General features: G+C 51.9%; 7 protein-coding genes across 7 annotated transcripts; 4 read left to right on the top strand and 3 right to left on the bottom strand.

The window, feature by feature from the left end:
* Positions 1-2: 2 nt before the first annotated feature.
* Positions 3-1,535, bottom strand: GUITHDRAFT_103803 (hypothetical protein; the record flags this gene model as incomplete). The annotated part of the gene is made up of 11 exons (XM_005837500.1): positions 3-181; positions 227-319; positions 362-476; positions 518-589; positions 633-699; positions 740-793; positions 833-964; positions 1,007-1,075; positions 1,120-1,192; positions 1,416-1,472; positions 1,517-1,535. The coding sequence occupies 11 exons, from the start codon at positions 1,533-1,535 to the stop codon at positions 3-5; spliced, it is 930 nt and encodes a 309-aa protein (XP_005837557.1).
* A 73-nt stretch (positions 1,536-1,608) lies between these two features.
* On the top strand, positions 1,609-2,169 carry GUITHDRAFT_67010 (hypothetical protein; the record flags this gene model as incomplete). Its single annotated transcript, XM_005837499.1, has 1 exon — positions 1,609-2,169. The coding sequence occupies one exon, from the start codon at positions 1,609-1,611 to the stop codon at positions 2,167-2,169; it is 561 nt and encodes a 186-aa protein (XP_005837556.1).
* A 174-nt stretch (positions 2,170-2,343) lies between these two features.
* GUITHDRAFT_159368 (hypothetical protein) lies at positions 2,344-4,955 on the top strand. Its single transcript, XM_005837498.1, has 6 exons — positions 2,344-2,394; positions 2,593-3,385; positions 3,567-3,656; positions 3,740-3,927; positions 4,145-4,699; positions 4,744-4,955. The coding sequence occupies exons 1-6, from the start codon at positions 2,351-2,353 to the stop codon at positions 4,886-4,888; spliced, it is 1,815 nt and encodes a 604-aa protein (XP_005837555.1). The 5' UTR covers positions 2,344-2,350; the 3' UTR covers positions 4,889-4,955.
* Positions 4,956-4,960: 5 nt separating this feature from the next.
* On the bottom strand, positions 4,961-9,015 carry GUITHDRAFT_135211 (hypothetical protein; the record flags this gene model as incomplete). Its single annotated transcript, XM_005837497.1, has 17 exons — positions 4,961-5,311; positions 5,358-5,599; positions 5,644-5,755; positions 5,896-5,932; positions 5,979-6,049; positions 6,094-6,331; positions 6,394-6,617; positions 6,668-6,707; positions 6,754-6,785; positions 6,838-6,858; positions 6,969-6,998; positions 7,147-7,798; positions 7,845-8,011; positions 8,059-8,202; positions 8,704-8,763; positions 8,809-8,858; positions 8,916-9,015. 17 exons carry the CDS (start codon positions 9,013-9,015, stop codon positions 4,961-4,963), a joined length of 2,571 nt encoding a protein of 856 aa, XP_005837554.1.
* Positions 9,016-10,126: 1,111 nt separating this feature from the next.
* Positions 10,127-10,555, top strand: GUITHDRAFT_135210 (hypothetical protein; the record flags this gene model as incomplete). The annotated part of the gene is made up of 1 exon (XM_005837496.1): positions 10,127-10,555. One exon carries the CDS (start codon positions 10,127-10,129, stop codon positions 10,553-10,555), a length of 429 nt encoding a protein of 142 aa, XP_005837553.1.
* Positions 10,556-14,831: 4,276 nt separating this feature from the next.
* GUITHDRAFT_135209 (hypothetical protein) lies at positions 14,832-16,278 on the top strand (the record flags this gene model as incomplete). The annotated part of the gene is made up of 7 exons (XM_005837495.1): positions 14,832-15,172; positions 15,217-15,376; positions 15,498-15,583; positions 15,716-15,787; positions 15,935-15,998; positions 16,083-16,155; positions 16,211-16,278. 7 exons carry the CDS (start codon positions 14,832-14,834, stop codon positions 16,276-16,278), a joined length of 864 nt encoding a protein of 287 aa, XP_005837552.1.
* A 372-nt stretch (positions 16,279-16,650) lies between these two features.
* On the bottom strand, positions 16,651-18,489 carry GUITHDRAFT_103798 (hypothetical protein; the record flags this gene model as incomplete). The annotated part of the gene is made up of 9 exons (XM_005837494.1): positions 16,651-16,762; positions 17,006-17,126; positions 17,243-17,306; positions 17,430-17,491; positions 17,537-17,623; positions 17,664-17,707; positions 17,748-17,805; positions 17,849-17,940; positions 17,990-18,489. 9 exons carry the CDS (start codon positions 18,487-18,489, stop codon positions 16,651-16,653), a joined length of 1,140 nt encoding a protein of 379 aa, XP_005837551.1.
* Between the last annotated feature and the right edge of the window lie 226 nt (positions 18,490-18,715).

The raw sequence follows: 18,715 nt of genomic DNA, 5'->3' as shown, positions 1-18,715 counted from the left end.
GGTTACTCGAGCAGCCGTTCCTCCGCCTCCTCCCCTTCTGTCAGTCTCGCCCACTCCTTGTGCCAAGCAGACTCAGTCAAGAGCAGGAGAAAGCTCTCCTCCTGCTCTCGAGTATGCTGAGACCACATGAGGCCTCCTCCGCACGGGAAATGAGCTGCAGTCACGCGGCCTCCTTCCGCTTCTGCGTCACGACGGTCACGAGAGCTTGGACGCAACCTCGCAGGACCTCGAGCCGCTTTGACCTCACGAACGCGCATGGAAGGCGGCCAGCCGATAGACTTGAGCACCTCATCTGCTGAGGCTGCCGGGGCGAGAGGAGCTGACTCAAGTCAAAATTCCTGATAGCCCGTTGACTACCCACCTCGAAACATTCCAGGGGTCGCGGGAACTTCCAGCCAGCTCCTCACGTCCCAGAGCTTCTGAAGCATCCAGCCTCCGTCTCCTCGGTATCTCCCGCAGCCCTCGAAGGCGCTCACCTGCTCTCCCTCAGTGCTCGAAGCTCTTCACCACATCTCACCCGGGCGCCCACAGGAGGCGTTGGAAGCTGCTCGACAAGCTGCTCGACGCGGAAGACATGCTCGTCCCTCACCTACTTGAGTGAGCTCCTCCCTTCCCCTCCCTCTCTGCATCACCCGCATGCCCCTCAACGCCTCCGCCAGCTTCAAGAGATACTCGGCGTTGGTGCCGCTCGGACCAACACTGGTGACGTCAGGGGATGAGGAGAAGAGAAGTGGCGGACCTCGAGGCGATGGTTTCAGCCACCTGCTCCTCACTGAGCGGGCCAAGAAACTGTCTGCTCGTCGTCAGGGAGGCTAAGGCATCTTGATCTCACTTGTTGTCTGTGGTCGCGATGTAGAGCAGGACGTTCGAGATGCTCGCACAGTCTTGCGCCTCCAGCTCAGCGCCACCTCTGTCTTTCGGAAGGAAGACATCCACGAGCAGTCGATCGTAGCCGTCCTTCTCCCTGCATGGTCTCAAACGACAGTCCCGTCAAGGGGTCGAGGACCTGTAGTCGAGGTATGCGAGGATCTTTTCCCTGTCCTCCTCCTCATAACCATAGCACATCCCCCAGCACCTGCCCCTCATGTCAAACAAGCTGCTGGGCGCATGCAGGCGTACAGCTCGTCCTCCCCTTCCTTGTTGCCCTCACTCTCCCGCAGCTTGGAAGTCTCGATGAGAGTCGCCACAAGTCCTGGTCGTTGAGGCACTCCCCGGTGATCCGTAGACCCCTGCCACAGCCGCCTTTTCCTGCCGAGCGACGTCTGGAGAGCAGCGAGAGGGATGACAGGGAGAGGAGAGGAGAAGGGAAGGATAGCGAGGGGGAGGAGGAGAGGAGCAGCAAGGAGAGGAGGGAGGAGGAGGGAATTCTCTAGCTTACCAGCCCTTGATTGCAGCAGGAAGTGAAGTACTCGCACGGAATCCCTCCGGAGGTTTCCAAACCAGCGAGCCGTAACCAAATACCCAGACCATGCCTGACGTGCTATTCACGACTCGCGATGTAGGACAGAGACTTCACCTTGTAGGTTAGGCTTCATGGTTGACTGAGTCGCTGCTGCTCAACAGACAGTCAGCACCCCCGACATCAAGACCCTGGTAGATCACCACAATATGAGAAACGCTAAAACATCTGTACCATCACACTTTAACAACCTTAGCTGTCTTTGCAAGACCTATCCTACCTTCAGACAGCTTCTTGTCTACCTTCAGACAGCTTCTTGTCTACCTTCAGACAGCTTCTTGTCTACCTTCAGACAGCTTCTTGTCTACCTTCAGACAGCTTCTTGTCTACCTTCAGACAGCTTCTTGTCTACCTTCAGACAGCTTCTTGTCTACCTTCAGACAGCTTCTTGTCTACCTTCAGACAGCTTCTTGTCTACATTCAGACAGCTTCTTGTCTACCTTCAGACAGCTTCTTGTCTACCTTCAGACAGCTTCTTGTCTACCTTCAGACAGCTTCTTGTCTACCTTCAGACAGCTTCTTGTCTACCTTCAGACAGCTTCTTGTCTACCTTCAGACAGCTTCTTGTCTACCTTCAGACAGCTTCTTGTCTACCTTCAGACAGCTTCTTGTCTACCTTCGTTTTGTTTCCTCCTTCCCTCGTCCTCATCGTCGCTTCCCTACCCTCATTGCCTCCTTTTGACGAAGAATCAAGTCCGCCTCAGGGCTAGACCAGGGGCATCAACAAATATTAGTCAAGCAATACGAAGTCTGCTCGAAATTTTGATTTCATGGCTCAGAGCATAATTTCATCTCACTCAGCTTCTTATTTTTCAAATTTGCTGTAGTATGTTGAAGTATCACAATCAATAAAATGCAGCGGGGATGTGGGGCACACCGCGGCACGTGAGGATGCAGGAGCTGCGGGTCGGCCGCATTTTCTCATGCGCAACCAAGTAAGCGAAGAGGATGAGAGAAGAGGATGAGAGAAGAAGATGAGAGAAGAAGATGAGAGAAGAAGATGAGAGAAGAAGATGAGAGAAGAAGATGTGAGTAGATGAGATGGGGAAAGAAAGGGTCGGGTGGTGGAGAGGGAGGATAAATGAAGCGAGTGAGGCTCTTGTTTCGTTTTCCCAGTTGATTTTTTCTGGCAGCGCCCAGCAGTGCATTGATGTCGTTTCTCGAAATGAGATGTACTTTGCTGTCTTGCCGCTTGTGCATCCACGAGCTCGCCGTGAGTTCAGCGGGAGGACGGAGAGGTCAGAGCCTTTCACGCGTTCAGACCTCACGTTGCCCTCCAACATCTGGAGCAGCAATGTCATCGGCTCGCTCTCGCCATGGCTCAACTTCGATTCTCCCTGCCACAAGGTTCGCATGGACTCTGAGCAGGCACTCAAGCAGGAGATGGCATGGGCGCATCACATCTCGTGCCCTGCCGTCATCGCCCCCCCCCCCGGTCGATCCTGCAACAACTATGCTCGCTGCCTCTACTCTCAGATCGCTGCCTCCGGAGGCACGAGCATCTATGTGCACATGCCGCTGACGTGGAAGGATGACCCGGACAGCGACAAGGATCCCTGGGAAACGTGGAACAGCGTGAGGATGCTGTGCGAGCATCATTTCTGCTTGTTCGTAGCGCTGGAAGTTACATCTGACCTCCCGACCGACGAGACTCTCACCCAGTGGCTCTGCGAGCCCGTCAAGCTGCTCATCCTACCCACGTCCATCTTCCTCACCAACACCTCTGGTTTTCCCGTTCTCTCCAAGCGGCATCAAAACTTCTTGCGCTCCTTCTTCTGGTACAACGTGGAGGTGGCAGTGTCAGGTAGGCCGCGCCACGAAGGAGGGCTTCTCGTGTACTCCCAGTACCTTCAGCACCTCTTCTCCTCGCGTACTCCTCTCTCGGACTCCGAACGCTTCGAGCAGCCTTACTGGGACTTCCTCCAGGTATGTTACCACTGACAAGAGGCAGAGAGGAGGAGGAGGAGGAGGAGAGCGATGTGATGAGTATTTGCGTGGGTCTACATGACATGAGAACTCGATGATTCAATACGCTTCTGATTGCTCCCGTGCTGTCAACGCGCTTCGGCTCACGTCGCCTCTGCTACACTGATGCTCCTGTTGTCAGATTCCTCTGCAGCCGCTGGCCGACAACCTCGAGTCGCAGACGTACGAAGTGTTCGAGAAGGACCCCGTCAAATACGTCAATTACGAGCAGGTCCAGTCTCGCTCCTCCTCCATCCACTAGACCCTTGTCTTGTATTCCTTGAAGCCCTTCAAGTTTCGCTGACTGACTACCAGGCTGTGTACCTGGCGCTGATTGATTTGCAAGCAAATTTTGGATTTCGACAGGATCCGTTCATCGTAATGGTGGTTGGGGCAGGACGGGGACCTCTCGTGCGAGCTTCTTTGAGGGCGTCGGAGCGAGCAAATATCGCCATCTTTGTCTATGCGCTGGACAAGAACCCCAACGCCGTCGTCACACTCAGGCAAGTGAAGGCAGAAGGGCGGAGGCGTTGGGTGCCGCATGTGCCCGAAGCAGCGAGACTATTAGAGTCGCCAACGTCACTTTGATGTGACGATGTGGTGCTGAAGTCTCGCGAGATATCGCGGATGTTTATTCACTTGGCTGCACCGAATGTGCTGCTGAGCCACCAAACTTCCAACATGTGACACTCTCTGGCTTGAACTCACACGCCAGCACAGGAACATGCGAGTAACGGAGAACTGGGCGGATCGAGTGGAAGTGGTGCAGTCGGACATGCGAGACTTCTCGCCTCCCGTCAAGGCTGATATCCTAGTCAGCGAGCTCCTGGGATCCTTTGGAGATAACGAGCTCTCTCCCGAGTGTCTGGATGGAGCTCAGCGTTTTCTCCGTCCGGACACAGGGATCAGCATCCCTGTCTCGTATACGTCTTGGATCGCTCCCATCAGCTCCAGCAAGCTGCACCAGGAGGTGAAGGCGTACAACGACGTGAAGCACTTCGAGACCACCTACGTCGTCAAGATGCACACGCATAAAGTCCTCAGCGACGCGCAGGAGTGTTGGACTTTCAGCCACCCCAACCGGGAAGTTCCAATCGACAACTCAAGGCAGAGCAGACACAGGTTCCAAGTCAAGCGGAGCTCCTGCTTGCATGGGTTTGCGGGCTACTTCGACGCGCTACTGTATGCTGATGTCCACATATCCATCTACCCCGAGACGTTCTCGACTGGCATGTTCAGTTGGTTTCCGCTCTTCTTCCCCATTCGAACGCCCATGTGAGCGATCGAGAGGCTGCGGGGGGGGACTGACGCGCGAGCAGGTTTGTGGGCAAAGGGGAGGAGATCGAGCTTCAACTGTCGAGGTGCGTGGGGGACAAGAAGGTCTGGTATGAGTGGGCGGTGGTGGCCCCGTCGGTGGGCCCTGTAAATAACGTCAACGGGAGATCCTTCAGCATCGGTCTGTAGGCTCTTTGTAACATGTCCAACAAGTTTGTACCCGGAGGAGGGGATGTAAGTAAAGAGAGATAGCGACCTCAGTCACTGTCTCGTCACGAACTTGACCGGCACGTCTTGAGACCTCCGGCCCGTCGAGTCCGTCGAGCTCTGCTGGTACGGCACTTGAACGAACTGCACGCGATGCAGCCCCTCCTCATGCGCCTCTCGCCGCCACGTCCGGGGGCCTTGCGAGTGAGAGGCCTCGTAGCTCTGGCGGAGTGCGGGGGGTTGAAACCAGTGCTCTGCCTCGCTCAGAGCCTCTAGCGTCTGAATCTTCCGCTTCGCCTCCTCCAGCTCCATGCGCAGCGCGTAGTTGGCAGCAGAGGCGTGGTTGGCTTTCAGAGTGACCAGGCGACTCTCAGACGTCGCCCCGTTGAGCTCCACCAGCAGCGCCTGCTCCACGTGAACATGACGAAGCAAGAGACACGAGCACAAGCACCTCTCGCTCAGCCCCGTACTGGTCTTGCAGCACCCTTAGCTCCATCACGTTGGTTCTCTCCTGCTCCAGTTTGCGCGTGAGCTCTTGGTTCTCCTGCTCTACTCGCTGCAGGTTCCGGAGGAGCGCACTCATGCTCGCCCCTCCCTGTGCCTGTGTCGACGTTCCTCCCTGCAGCGACTTCTGCAACTCACTCAGCTGGACGCCGACGTTATGCTCCAGCTCGGTCTCAAGAGTAGAGTTTCCTGCAGAGGGGAGTCACATCAAGCAGCAGGGCAGCGTGCCGTACGTTGGCGGAGGGAGTGCAGCTCCTCGATGCTTTCGGACAGCCGCATGTTCTCTTTGCGGATCTTGGCGAGCTCCTCGATGGCGATGTCAGCTCTTTGTCGCATGATGGTCACCTGGGGTTGGCAGGGAGAGATCAGAGGCAGCAATAGGAGCAGGAGGCTTCACTTCTTCCTCGTGCTGCGATTGAACTTCCTTCTGACGTTGCTGTTTGAGCTCATCAACTCCTTTGCCCATATGACATCATCGCACTCACTTGAAACTCTTCAACAATCTTTTCCAACTCGCGGAGTCTAATAAGCACGTTAACCTTACACAAGCACTGGCGATTTCCGTCACCTCCCCGTCTTCTCCAAGTCTTCCTTCGTCTGTGCCTCCGAGATCGCTGACTCAGCGCTGCCGGCCTCGCCCTGTCCCATACTGTAAGGCAGAGGAAGGAGAGGTGGCGGTTGACCTTGGCCTGCAGCTGAGACCGCAAGTCAGCGATCTCGGATTCGAGCTGTTTCAAACACGTCTCGAGCTCCGAGATGGTGATGTCTCTTGACATGACCTCGGAGTCTAGTTGGATGTTCTGCTCTTTCAGGCAGTGCAATGATTGCAACTCAGCGCTCAATCTCTCAATCTCTGTCTCCTGGCTGATTGTAAGCAATCGAACCTTTGCTTCAGTGTCCATCAGTCTATACATCTCAGACCTGCATCGGCATCTGAGCGTATGAGGCAAGACACAATCATCCTCATGATCTCGCAGTCTGACCTGATGTGCACCAAGTCACTCTCTAGTCTTGCTACTTGACCGCCACAATTTCCGAGCTCATTCTCAATAGAATTCTGACGCTTTTCTTCTTCTTTAACACGACTTGCCAAAGCTTCAAGTTCTCCTCTCAGAGATGCTTCGTTGGCATCTCTTTCTTTTATGATTTCTTTGAGCCTTTCGAGTTCCGCTGAACTAGGTGCCCCATCGATCTGGGCCTCTTTTCCCTGCGCATTAAAATGAAATCATCTAGAAAACGTATTCAACTCAATCTCACGTCGACATTTGGTTCATCAGTCATCGCGTTGGACTCTGGGCTGTATTCCTTCGTCAACTTCTTCCAAGGCCCAAAGATAAGATGACCTTGTTTTCTCAGCCTTCAACAGTTCTAACTCCTGTACAACAGATCCATGTGAAAAGAAATACAAACCGCACTCAGTAAAACACCTCAGTAGCTTCACTGAGAAGCTGTACAACATGTTCAGTTCTACTGTTCGCTTGTTCTAATTCCTTTTGAAGTTGGAGGATTGACTTCTCATGCCAGGAACTATCACCACCTATGTCTTGATGCGTTGAACCTGCATCTTTGAGTTGTAATGGTTCGGATGCTGAGACATTCACGTCAATATCCTTGAAAGTCATCAAGAACTCAAATAATTTGTTCTGCACGGCCTTCAGACATTCGATCTTGTATTCAATTTCACCTATCTAGGTGAAGGTCAAGCAAAACTGACAAGAGAAGCTGTTGGCAAGTACCAGGACGTGCTCCTTCTCCATGTATTCGCGATCAATGGAATCAATCTGTTTCCTGATGTCCCGAAGCAGAGAATTGCTCTCAATAGGAGCTTCCTCTCCCGTCAGACTCGCCGCATTTGCAAGTTGCTGTAACTTCTCGTGTACTTGAGATTTCGACTGAACAAAACTGACAGGAGCTCTGGTCAGGTTGACGTCAAACGGTCTTTTTCGGCTTCTTCTTTCAATCAACAGCCCGACTGTCGTTCCAGGAACATCGTTACCACGCAGCAATGCCTCTATGTTCTCTGCATTCGCTTCAACGTCGTTGACCTGGCAAGCGTGCCAAGACTCCGTCAGCGAGTCTGTACGCGCGATCAGGACCTTTACCCGGCGGATGATGTCACCCTTTCGAATCTTGTCGTTGAGGTATCCTGGAGATCCAGGAACGAAGTCCAAAATGGTGCACTGCATCCCAGCCTTTTCTCCGAGTATCAGCCCCAACGTCGTCTGCGACAAGGAATCACAAGCACGCCCGTTATGATTCCTCGGAACCATTCGATCTGATGTTGTTTCTCCTCCAAATGTGACACTCCGATTTTCCTTTCCAAAAGCGATGGCTTTATCCAGCTCGCGATTGATTCCCTCAAACACTCGGTAAGCCACATCCATGATCCTATTTCAATTAGCTGAATACATGTACGAAAAGAATCAAGGTCTACCTCATGTTTGAAGATTCCTTCAATGCTTTCAAAGATTCTAACATATCCATACTCTGAGAACTCAACTGATTGTGACTATTCTTTTCAATCTCGACTTTCTTTGCCAATCGTTTAGCTCGTGAGTCCTGGCCAAATTTTCGCGCAAGTAAAAGTGTTTCTTTGTCTTCCTGGTACGGAAAATCAACGTAGAACGCATTTCAGTCTGTCAAGCTACCATATCCGTACTAGCTGCATCATGATTCTTCGCGGAAGCATCGTCCACCTCTTTGGAAGGTTCAGCATCTTCCAGCTCGCTTTCATCCGCCAAGACGATATCATCTTCATAATCGTCTTCATCGTCATCTACCACCTCTGGAAGCTGTTGTTGTAATCGGGTCTGATATGAGCTTTTGAGAATTGCAACACAGTGTTGTCAGGACCAGGTTATGCAAGAACAAAACAGTAAGACGAATACCTGTTTGAATACATGAAAGTTTGCGCGGGAAAACTCAATGAAGGAGATCGGTTCGGTTGATGTACTGCATTCTGAGAGTGAAACTGCATATGGACGGGTGGGACTTCTTGGGCTTGCGGAGAGAAGTTTTGAGAGTAGGGATCTTGAGCGATACGGTAAACCGAGGGAGCCATGTGTTGAAAGCTTGAACGCAATCCAGGCGATGAGTGATGGTATACGCTTTGAGCGTGCGGAGACTTGGAAGGAGTATGACTCTGCAAAGGAGCAAAGGTGTTCGCATATCCGTTTGCTTGTTGGAACGCTAGAGATTGAATCGGCGGGCTCTGCGGCAGCCAAGGCGTCAGGAAGGCATCAAGCTCTCACTGCTGCTCTCGTCCAGCACGAGGGTCCTAGCCGCGTCCTCACCGGATGAGATTGGCTCGGACCCTGCCGGACGACGAGGCCTGGTGACGTTCCAGAAGAAGCCTGAGCGGCATGTCACCGTGTTGCTCCTCCCTTTATCTCGCTTACGACATAGTTGAGGTGCCTCACGTTGGGAGCGTATGCATTCTGATGGACTCCTGCTCGTACACGCATCAAGTCACAGCGGATCGAAGAGCCACGTGACATTTGCTCACCAGGCCTGCTACGCCCTTGATTGTCAATGCCGTTCCACATGTTGTGGCGACTGACAGACTTGCTTGTGATGAGATCGCTAAAGAAGTTTGGTTCAGCCATTGTCAAAACACTTATGCGCTCTTCCTGCCTGGGCATGCACTGATCCTATCTTTGACTCCTACTGATGGCCTCATCACATCCTGATTAAGTTCCCTTGAAAGCTTTGCCCCCCTGCATGCTTTGCTCCCGTTTATTGCACTCACTTCTCCTTGACATCTTGTTCGTTGATCACTCCATACTTCCCACTCGCTCCTCACGCTTCAGCCTCCTGAGACTCGCTCCTCATGCTTCAGCCTCCTGAGACTCGCTCCTCATGCTTCAGCCTCCTGAGACTCGCTCCTCTCCCTCTCCTCGCCCTCGCTCCTCTCCCTCTCCTCGCCCTCGCTCTTCTTCATATCCCAATTGCCCCTTCCACCCTGCATCGCAATCGCTTGCAACCCACCCCTACTGACCCCGGGTCTTCAGCCTTTCACCACCCACCCCTCCTTCACTGCTGCCCGCGGCTGCTTTTTCAAATCCCAGGTCCCAGACCATCACACGAAAACGCTAATATGACCAATCTTTAGGGGGTAGGGGTCATTACCCTACCCTTAAACAAAATCAGTCCGAACTTGTAGCACTCGGACTCGGCTCAGCCTGGAGCACGCCGGGTAGGGTAGGGTAGGGTAGGGTAGCCTGGTAGGGTTGGGTAGTAACTACCAGCATCGGGAATGGCCGGGGCCGCCGGGCACCGCGGGGTCACTGTGGCCCCGGGCCAGTGGGGGGCCCGGCCAGGGGCCCGGGGGACGGCAGGCCTCTCAGCCTCGCAAGACTTCTCAGGTGATCCCACTTGCAAAATCAGTTAAGTTTGGGGGGCAGCAGTTGGCAGGATTAGGTTTGGTTCTCGCTGTCTTTTCTCTTCTCGCCGTTTGGCCAGCCTGAGTGGATCGGACCGTGAGTGTCCGGCGGCCCGGGCTGGACGGTCCGACGGCCCGCCGGGTGGCCCGGTCAGGACCCCGGTTCAGTGCCAGTCACTGTGAACGGCCGCAGGCCCGGGCCCGGGGGCCCGGCCCGGGGGCTCAGTGGAGTCGCCGGAGACCGTCGACCGACCCGGAGGCAGGGAGCGAGGCGACGCCGTGCAGTCAACCAGCGGAGGTATAAGCCCAATGCCAAGACTCTCTACCTCGAGGCCATGCAGGCGGCTAGGATGCGGCCGAGGAACGCGGAGTACGGGCACATGAAGCCGCTGGGTGTCCTTCCCATCCAGCTCGCCCTGTTGCGCCTGGAGCTGCAGCAGCTGCTCCACCTCGAGTCCTTCCCGCTCAATGCCCTGCTGGAGAGCGTCGGAAGGCAGAGCTGGACGTGGGTGGTGCCTTTTGCCTCCTCGTTCGACTGGCTCAGCAGCAAGCTAGGCCTTCCCACCTCCTCCTCGGATGGTTTTCCGTCTTTCAAGGCCCCGCCAGCCTGGTCAGGGGAATCTGCTTCCAAGTTGAAGGGCAGAAGGCAAGAAGGGGAGGAGAAGAACGAGGAGGAAGAGGAGGAGGGGGATTTGACTTTTGTTCTCTTCGCTACCCTGGTCGGGTTTATTGTTGGGCTTGCGATCGCCGCCATCCTCCGCTAGTCAGCTCCTCTTTTCCTCTCCTTCCTTCGTTAACGCGTGCGGGTCCAACTTGGCAACGACCTGACGTTGAACATGTACAAGTAAACTGACAGACGTCTCGGCGTCTACTCCGTAGCTCGGGTCCCCGCGGGTCCGGGCCGCGCCGGTCATCGGTCTGCACTCAGTACAGTTTAGGCCCATGATTAGGCCATCTTTTTAGATATGAGTATAGGGCCAAGTCAGAGTCTCCGATTGGAGGACATGCAGGTCCAGGAAGCAGTTGAGGCCTCAAATCGGGGGCCGAAGAAAACGTCAGAGAACAGGTAACCGTAGGCCCGACAACCATTGGATGCAGCTCGTGGGCGTCAGCCATATATTTTACTTATGTTGTGTTCTTTGTACCATTTGGCACTACAAGTCGTTTTGTATTATATAAACAGAGCCATATATTTTACTTATGTTGTGTTCTTTCTACCATTACACGGTCTATAAGTTTTTGTATTATATAAACAGAGCCATATGTTTTACTTATGTTGTGTTCTTTGTACCATTTGGCACTACAAGTCGTTTTGTATTATATAAACAGAGCGATATATTTTACTTATGTTGTGTTCTTTGTACCATTTGGCACTACAAGTCGTTTTGTATTATATAAACAGAGCGATATGTTTTACTTATGTTGTGTTCTTTCTACCATTACACGGTCTATAAGTTTTTGTATTGTATAAACAGAGCGATATATTTTACTTATGTTGTGTTCTTTCTACCATTTGGCACTACAAGTCGTTTTGTATTATATAAACAGAGCGATATATTTTACTTATGTTGTGTTCTTTGTACCATTTGGCACTACAAGTCGTTTTGTATTGTATAAACAGATCCATATATTTTACTTATGCTGTGCTCTTTGCACAGTCAAAAACCTTGTTTTAAACAGACCCATACTGGTTAAGTGACACACTATGACCAATGGTGACCCAAAAATTAGAATCTCAAAAAAACGTCGAAATCGCGGTGTGGTGCAAACCCCGAACGGTAAAACAACAAAGGAGCAACGAGAATATAGAATGTTGTGATTAAAAAAAAGAACATCCCTGCAAATCCACCTGTACAAATCAATTCTTCCGAAGTCTAAACACCCGTCTGTTTATCTATCAAAGTAGAAGTAGGGGTGGGTACCAGGTTTGTGGCTCAACAAACTTCGAATATTTCCCGCCTTCCGAAGTTCCCGCCTTCCCGTTTGTTTATCTGTCGAACTTGAGTAGGGGTGGGTACCAGGTTTGTGGCCTTCCCGCCTTCCCGCCTTCATCCGAAGTCTAACTACCCGTTTGTTTATCTGTCGAACTTGAGTAGGGGTGGGTACCAGGTTTGTGGCCTTCCCGCCTTCCCGCCTTCATCCGAAGTCTAACTACCCGTTTGTTATCTGTCGAACTTTAGTAGGGGTGGGTACCAGGTTTGTGGCTCTGTAAAGATTTCCCCGCCCTCCCGCCTTCTCTCCCTCCCTCCCATCCTCCCTCCCGCCTTCCATCACTCCCTTCTTCCCGCCCTCCCTCCCTCCCTCCCTCATTCCCGCCTTCCGAAGCTCCCGCGTTCACCCTGATCAAATATGGGGAAAAGGAAAAGAGGAAAACAAAGAAAGTCTTGTTCTGATTCACAGACGACTGTCAAGATGTGTTTGAAAAAACATCTCAAACAACACACAATGATCGATGTGATTGATGATTGGGTGAAACACATAAGCAAAATAAGCCATCGAGGTAGCATCATATTCAATCATCTATTGTTATGGTGTTTTGAGAAGGATTCAATGCAAGGTGATGATACGTACATTACAAGGCTGTTTGATCAGATATACAATCGTACTAGAAAAGTAACAGACAAAGAAAAAGAAGAAGGGATGCAAGAAGAAACGGTCAAGACCAATGGTGGAGAGAAAGTTTTCTTTCGGACCTGTTTTCTGATGGGTGAAAAACGCAGAGGTAATGCAATTCAGTTTGATATTTTAGACGAGTTTTGGCAAGAAAAAGGGAACAAGTATCTACCAATACAACGCAGGAAAGAAGGGGATATTCGAGTACTGTACTATTCTGCTGATCAATATGCAACAAATTTCCAAAATTACATATTCTATACGATGGGACAAAAACAGACTAGATACATAAAGGAATGGGGAAAGCTCAATGGGATTTCTTCAGAAAAGGAGATACAGGATATACGGAATGCAGTAAACGGATGGAGCTTTCCACCAAAAACTCGTGTTCTCGAAAGACAGGATGTCATTGATTTCATAAGGGAACAAAAAGAGATCATTGGATGGGACAATCATTATAACTTGTCATGGGCCCGTGACAAAATCAAGAAAAACCCTGAACAGCAAAAATGGATGCAATTACACATACCAAATCTTGTCAAGTACCATTTTTCGGTTCTGAGGTTTTTGGAGATTCATGATATATCTGATCGATACACGATCGCTCCGATTTTTCAGATACGCAAACAATTTATTCGCGTAGACATTTGGGGTTTATTCTACATTATGGATCAATCTGGTCTGTTGCAATATTCAAAGGGTGGGAAAAGCAAATGCATGAAAAAGTTCACACAACAAAAACATAAGCGATTCTTGTCGGTGTTGAAGCTACAATCAAATTTGAGAAAGAAAGGGACAGTTGATAGCATACAGACTGACGGAGTCGCACTCTGTGTGACGTTCAAGAAGAGAATACACAATGAGACAGACAATACTACTACAAAGAAAAGCAAAACAAGAGATTGTGATGTGTCCTCAAGACGAGTTATTGCAATCGATCCTGGTCGCAATGTACTGATATGCGGTGTCGAGCAAATACCTGGTCAAGAAAAACCAAAGCAGTATCGATATACTCGAAGGCAGTACTATCATGAGTCTCATATTACTCGGAATAACGCCAAGTTAGAAAAATGGAGACAAGGCATAACAGAGGAATCAAACGATATTGCAAGAGTGTCAGCAAAAACGTCTCGGTTGGATCACTTTGAAAGATACATCGACACCGTGGTGAGACTAAGCGAGATCCTGTTCGAACACAATTGTCAAAACAAGTTCGCACGCCTGAAGATGGATAACTACATCCACAAACACAAGGCGATTGATACGTTCTTCAAGAAGATGAAAGGTAATGGGACAGATCAAAATCCAATAATTGCATACGGTGATGCATCATTCGGTTGTACTGGGCGTGGAGAGAAGTCAGTGCCTGTAAAATGGATCAAAAGGCGATGTCAGAACTTCTTCGAGGTGACGGCAGTTGATGAATACAGAACGACAAAATGTTGCAATCAATGTCATCAAGAATTGTATGATTTGAGACGCAAACAAATCAACAAGAATGGTATACTTGCTGACGAAGTGTCAGTGGTGCGGGGTTTGAAATGGTGCAGATCCACCAATTGTGTTCAAAACCGTATCAAGTCTCGTGATGTCAATGCTGCTATGAATATTCTATTGTGCTACATGTCTCTACCAGCACGACCAGATTTTCTGAAACGGCCTTGAATCACACATGGGTCTGGTTATACTTCAACCTGTTCTTCATAGAAAGGATGAAGTACGAGTCAGACACAAGGAAATATTGGCGTGTGGGTCTTCAATGATCCATAATTTCGACGGAAAATTTAGAATTTTGAAATTTTATGTTTTGTGTCGTTTAGCTAATAAGCCCAATGCACCCTCAGTCGTTGAAGCAAAACCCGCGATGAAAGATACTGGTCTCTTCTCCTCTCCTCCTCCCTCGTCCCGTCTCGTTTGTCATCTCAGTCTTCTTCACGTCAGCAGGTTTGATCGCTAATGTTGTGGGTTGGCATGTTGAAGCTCAATCCATCAAACATTCTTGAGCGATCGATGGAGGCGGCTACACAAGAGCTTCCATCGCCATCGCCATCGCCATCGCCATCGCCATCGCCATCGCCATCGCCATCGCCATCGCCATCGCCATCAAGTCTTCATGGCTTGCCTGATTTTATTAGTGTAACAGAAGTGTTCATTCTTGCTTCAGTGTTCACCTTCGCCTTCGCTCTTTCCCAACGATGCGTTCATTTCAAGGAAGCAAACATTTCAAGCAGGACTCAAGCTCTGATCTATGCTGCATTGGCTGCTGCCAACATGTTGCCTTTGAATGTGCTAGTGCACCAGCTTGCCAGTTTACAGCCCTCGATGAGTTTCACTGAGAGTCTCTTTCTGCGCAGCCTCTCGTGCTGTCTGCTCGGGGCGCTCGCTTGTCTCTTCTCTCAGTCCAACCCCTTTGCCCATGAGGCCAGCATGCTCGCTCGTCTCTTCGCTCTGGGCTTCCTCGGGTCTCTCGGCGGCTTTCTCCTCTTCATCGGGTTGTCTTGCCTGCCAGCGTCGGAAGCGATGGCCTTGTATGCCACGTCACCTTTTTGGGCGATGCTCATCGACTGGCTGAACTTGAGGGACCGGGTGAAGAAAGTCTCTCTTGCTGCTCTTGTCTGCTGCTTCCTCGGAATCTGCTTCCTCGCGCAGCAGCCCTCTCCGACGAGTGATGCAGCTGGAGAGGAGCTGGTGGTGAGCAGAGGTGAAGCTGCTCTCCTCACTCTCGCATCCGCTTTACTCGTTGGCTTCATCGCTCCGACGATCCGCAGGTGACATCAGTGACAAGTGGTTGTGCTCGTTGACTCGGATGCAGCATCGCAGCAGACATTTCAGCGCCGTCCCTCGTATTCTGGTTGGGCCTGCCTGGCATCCTCTTCCTCCTCCTCCTCCAACTCGTTCTCAATGAGAAGGTTGAGCTGCTGCTCTCCTTCACAACACAAGTTCTTCTCGGGCCTCGGGTCAGCTGGCAACTGGTAAGCTCGTCGTCCTCTACCCATCCTTTCACGTGTTGTCTGCCCTCTACTTTCTTCTCTGGTTGTCTTGTATGTTTAACCCGAACCCTCATCGTCTCCTTCTCTTCCTTTTATTGCGTAGATATTCATGTCTCACTTCGACGGATGTCAGGAGGCTTGTCTGGTCATCGTTGTTGTAAGTTCCTTCAGCAGCCAACTTACTTTGAGGTGCTTCTGGCTCCCAGCTTTCCCCACACTTGAAGCATGTGTGTGGGTTTGTGATTGATAACTATCATCACTTCTCTCATCTCCTCGTTCTCTTTCCCTTGCTTCTTTTCATCAACACACTCACTCTGGCAGTAGAAGTTCTTGGCAGCGCGAAAACTCAGCAGTGGTCATTATGCTTCACATGTCTCTTCTAGTTTCCTTCCAGTAAGTCTTGTCCCCCTCTGCTCCACTCTTAATTCCTTCTCCAACCAACCTATCCCTTCCTAGAGTTACTCCCCTTTCTTCTCTCAGTTCGCTCCTCCCTCTCTTGCTCTCTGCATCTACTCCTTCTCCTCACTCTTGGGGCGCTAGATGGATATACGAGGAGCTCAACTACAAGGCCCAGGCAGGGCCCGAGCAGAAGCTAGGCCTCATGGTCTGCTCCGCTTGCTCATCCTCTTGCTGCTTCATCTCCTTGCTTGCTCTGCTCTCCTTTCCTGGCTGCTCATGCAACTTTCAGCTGATTCTCCTCGCCAACGCGACGCTGGTAGCTGAGAGACTTTCTTCTCCGCTAGAGTCGCTTCCGCCCTCGGGTACGGAAGGACCGGGAGGGACTAGGAGGAGGAGGGTGACTGAACTGCTCTCTAGATCCCTCTCAACGTCCGTTGCTCGAGGACGCGTGCGAAGGAGAGTATGAGGATGTGGAGAGCTTGTAGGGGAGGCGACGGCGAGTCAGCAGAACATCCTGTTGGCAATACAGAAATGAGCCGGGTACCCGTAGAAACAAGGGTCCATCCTCCTCAAGCTCGGCACCACCTACACCCACGTCACTTATTGCCCTCCCCTCCCCTCGTAGCCCCACCATCCGAGCCCCCGCGGCCTTGAGCTCCTGCGCAGTCGCCCACCCTCCCTCCGGAAGTTTTTTGCGAGGAGAACTGATAGCTGTGCACAAGGTGATTCGACGCGATGAAGACAGTGAGAAGCGAGACGAGGCAGGAAGGAGAAAAGGGTGACGTGGGAGACGAGGGATGAGACGAGGAGGAGACGAGGAGGAGACGAGAAGGGAGGGGACAAGAAGGTAGAAGGTATCATGGATCTGCTTGTTCACCGATGGTCGGAAGGTTCGCCTGCAGACTTGCTTGCAGCCCGACGAGAGTTCCGACGAGAGACAAGCAGTCGGAGACCGGGAGGTTGAGCTTCCTGAGGAAAGAAGAGGTTAGGAGTGGAAGAGAAGAGAAGAAACGTTGAAAGCGGGAGTGAGGAGGAGAGCGAAAGGGTGTAATGGAACTAATGATGACGAGACTGGGACGGGAGAGTGACTTGAAGGAACAGCAAGCGTAGAAAGGCTCCAACAGGAAAGAGGAAGCAGACGAGGAGGTGCGATAGCGTGACAGGCGGCATAGGAGCAAGACAGACGAACCATGTGCAGCAACTCAGTCTCACCTCGCCGCTGCCAGGTAGGCGTCAGGAAAAGGTCGCGAGCGAGGAACTTCATCGGCGCAAATGACGTGGGATACCAGAGAGAAAAAGCCGGCGTGACGCTTGCACGCGTGATCGAGCAAAGCTGAAGAAACCGCAACCATCAAAGAGAACAATACATATCCTTCTCCCTTCCCCCCCCCCCCCCCCCCCCCCCTCTGCGTCTGCTCGCTCTTTTTCCCTGCCCATACAGTTTCTCACCTCTCGGCGCAGAAGACACGAGGGCTATTGGAATCCCTCGACTTTTAAAATGCCGGATCAACGTCTAGCTCTGACATCAGCGAGAAGAACTTACGAGAGAGGACGGGAGTCGAGACAAAAGGGGCGAGTGAGAGGCAGGGAAGGAGCGGGAGGAAAGCAGGGCAGAGAGCATTGACTTGCAGGAAACCTCTGCGAATGGAATCGCCTGCAACTGTTGCATGTTGATTTCCAAGAGGTCGAAGAAGCAATCTACAGGCAACATGTCAGTATGTCAGTACGTCGCCTCTCCTTTACCTCGTTCAAAACCCCCAGCTCTCCCCTTGCACAGCATGGCGAGGCACTGAGAGAAGTCCCGTCCGCTCATTCTCAGGTAGTCATCGTCTGCGGCACCTTTGACCTGCGTCATGCTCCACCTCCTCACCTTCCATGTCGATATTCAGCTCTTGGCACAAGACCTTGATGGCGCTGAAGAGCATCTGCTCGCGTTTCAGCTTCTCCTACTCACTCGCAAGCTCTTGCCGGCTCAGTGTCGAACAGGACAGCCTCCACGTCGATGATCACACCTTGCCAGCTCTCAGAAGCTCCTCAGCAAGCTCCTCCCGTCACCTCTCAGCTTCTCAGCCTTGTAATGACCAAACTCGTCGATCAGAGCTGAGAGCGCATGTTTAGGCAGCGATGCCGCCTTCCGGCCTTTTGCCCTACATGATCCGACGTGAGAACATCTCGACTCCTCGCTCTCGCTCTCACTCTGCTTTCTCCGTCTCAAACTGAGCCATCACCTTCCGCTTGATGGGAGCGAGCTTCGACGCATAGGGGTCGGAAGTGACGGTGAGGTTAAACTCTTCACCGTAGGAGCTGACATTGCTGTCGAACTCTTTCACGGAGGCTTCAGACTCTTCCGAGTTTCCCTCCCCGACGTCGCTGCTGTCATGCGAGCGCTTCCCAACTCGCCTGCTCGTAGCCTGCTGGCTCCTTGCGGCACTTTCAAAGAATTCTTCACTCGAGTCCCCCGCGGGTAACGACGCATCCTCGCCTACTCCTCCACGCAGAGATGCTCCGATGCAGCGCACACGCAGCCTCTCCTCCCTTGACATCATGCCCCCGCGATGCAAACGGCATGGGAGGAGGAGCTGGTCGACCTGACGGCATGGGAGGAGGAGCTGTTTCGTCTCTCTCTTGCTAGTCTCGCTAGTCTCGCTCAGGCTCGCAGCGACGAGCAGCAGCGCTACACGCTTGCTCATGCCCATCGGAACCGATTGCAAAAGATTCTTGTGATGGGCATTGGGGGTTAAGATGATAAAAGTCTCGTATATGCTTATAAGTGAATAGACCATAGTACACACCCCCTCACTTTGAGATAGCCCTCTAGACCAGCAACTCAGGTTTGTGGGGGCTGCTTAGGATTGGGGCGCAACGCGGGGATGGCGAGCGTCGTGATGATGGTGTGAAGGAGGAGGAGGAGGAGGAGGAGGA

This window comes from Guillardia theta, assembly GCF_000315625.1.
Source record: "Guillardia theta CCMP2712 unplaced genomic scaffold GUITHscaffold_14, whole genome shotgun sequence".
Lineage (NCBI taxonomy): Eukaryota > Cryptophyceae > Pyrenomonadales > Geminigeraceae > Guillardia > Guillardia theta.
Note: the sequence above shows the minus strand (reverse complement) of the source record. Positions and strands in the feature narration are given on the sequence as shown.

Coding starts and splice junctions, on each gene's coding strand:
- GUITHDRAFT_159368 (XM_005837498.1), top strand. CDS start 2,351: ATGCAGGAGCTGCGGGTCGGCCGCATTTTCTCATGCGCAACCAA. Junction 3,386..3,566: donor CTTACTGGGACTTCCTCCAG/GTATGTTACCAC, acceptor TCCTGTTGTCAG/ATTCCTCTGCAGCCGCTGGC. Junction 4,700..4,743: donor TTCCCCATTCGAACGCCCAT/GTGAGCGATCGA, acceptor ACGCGCGAGCAG/GTTTGTGGGCAAAGGGGAGG.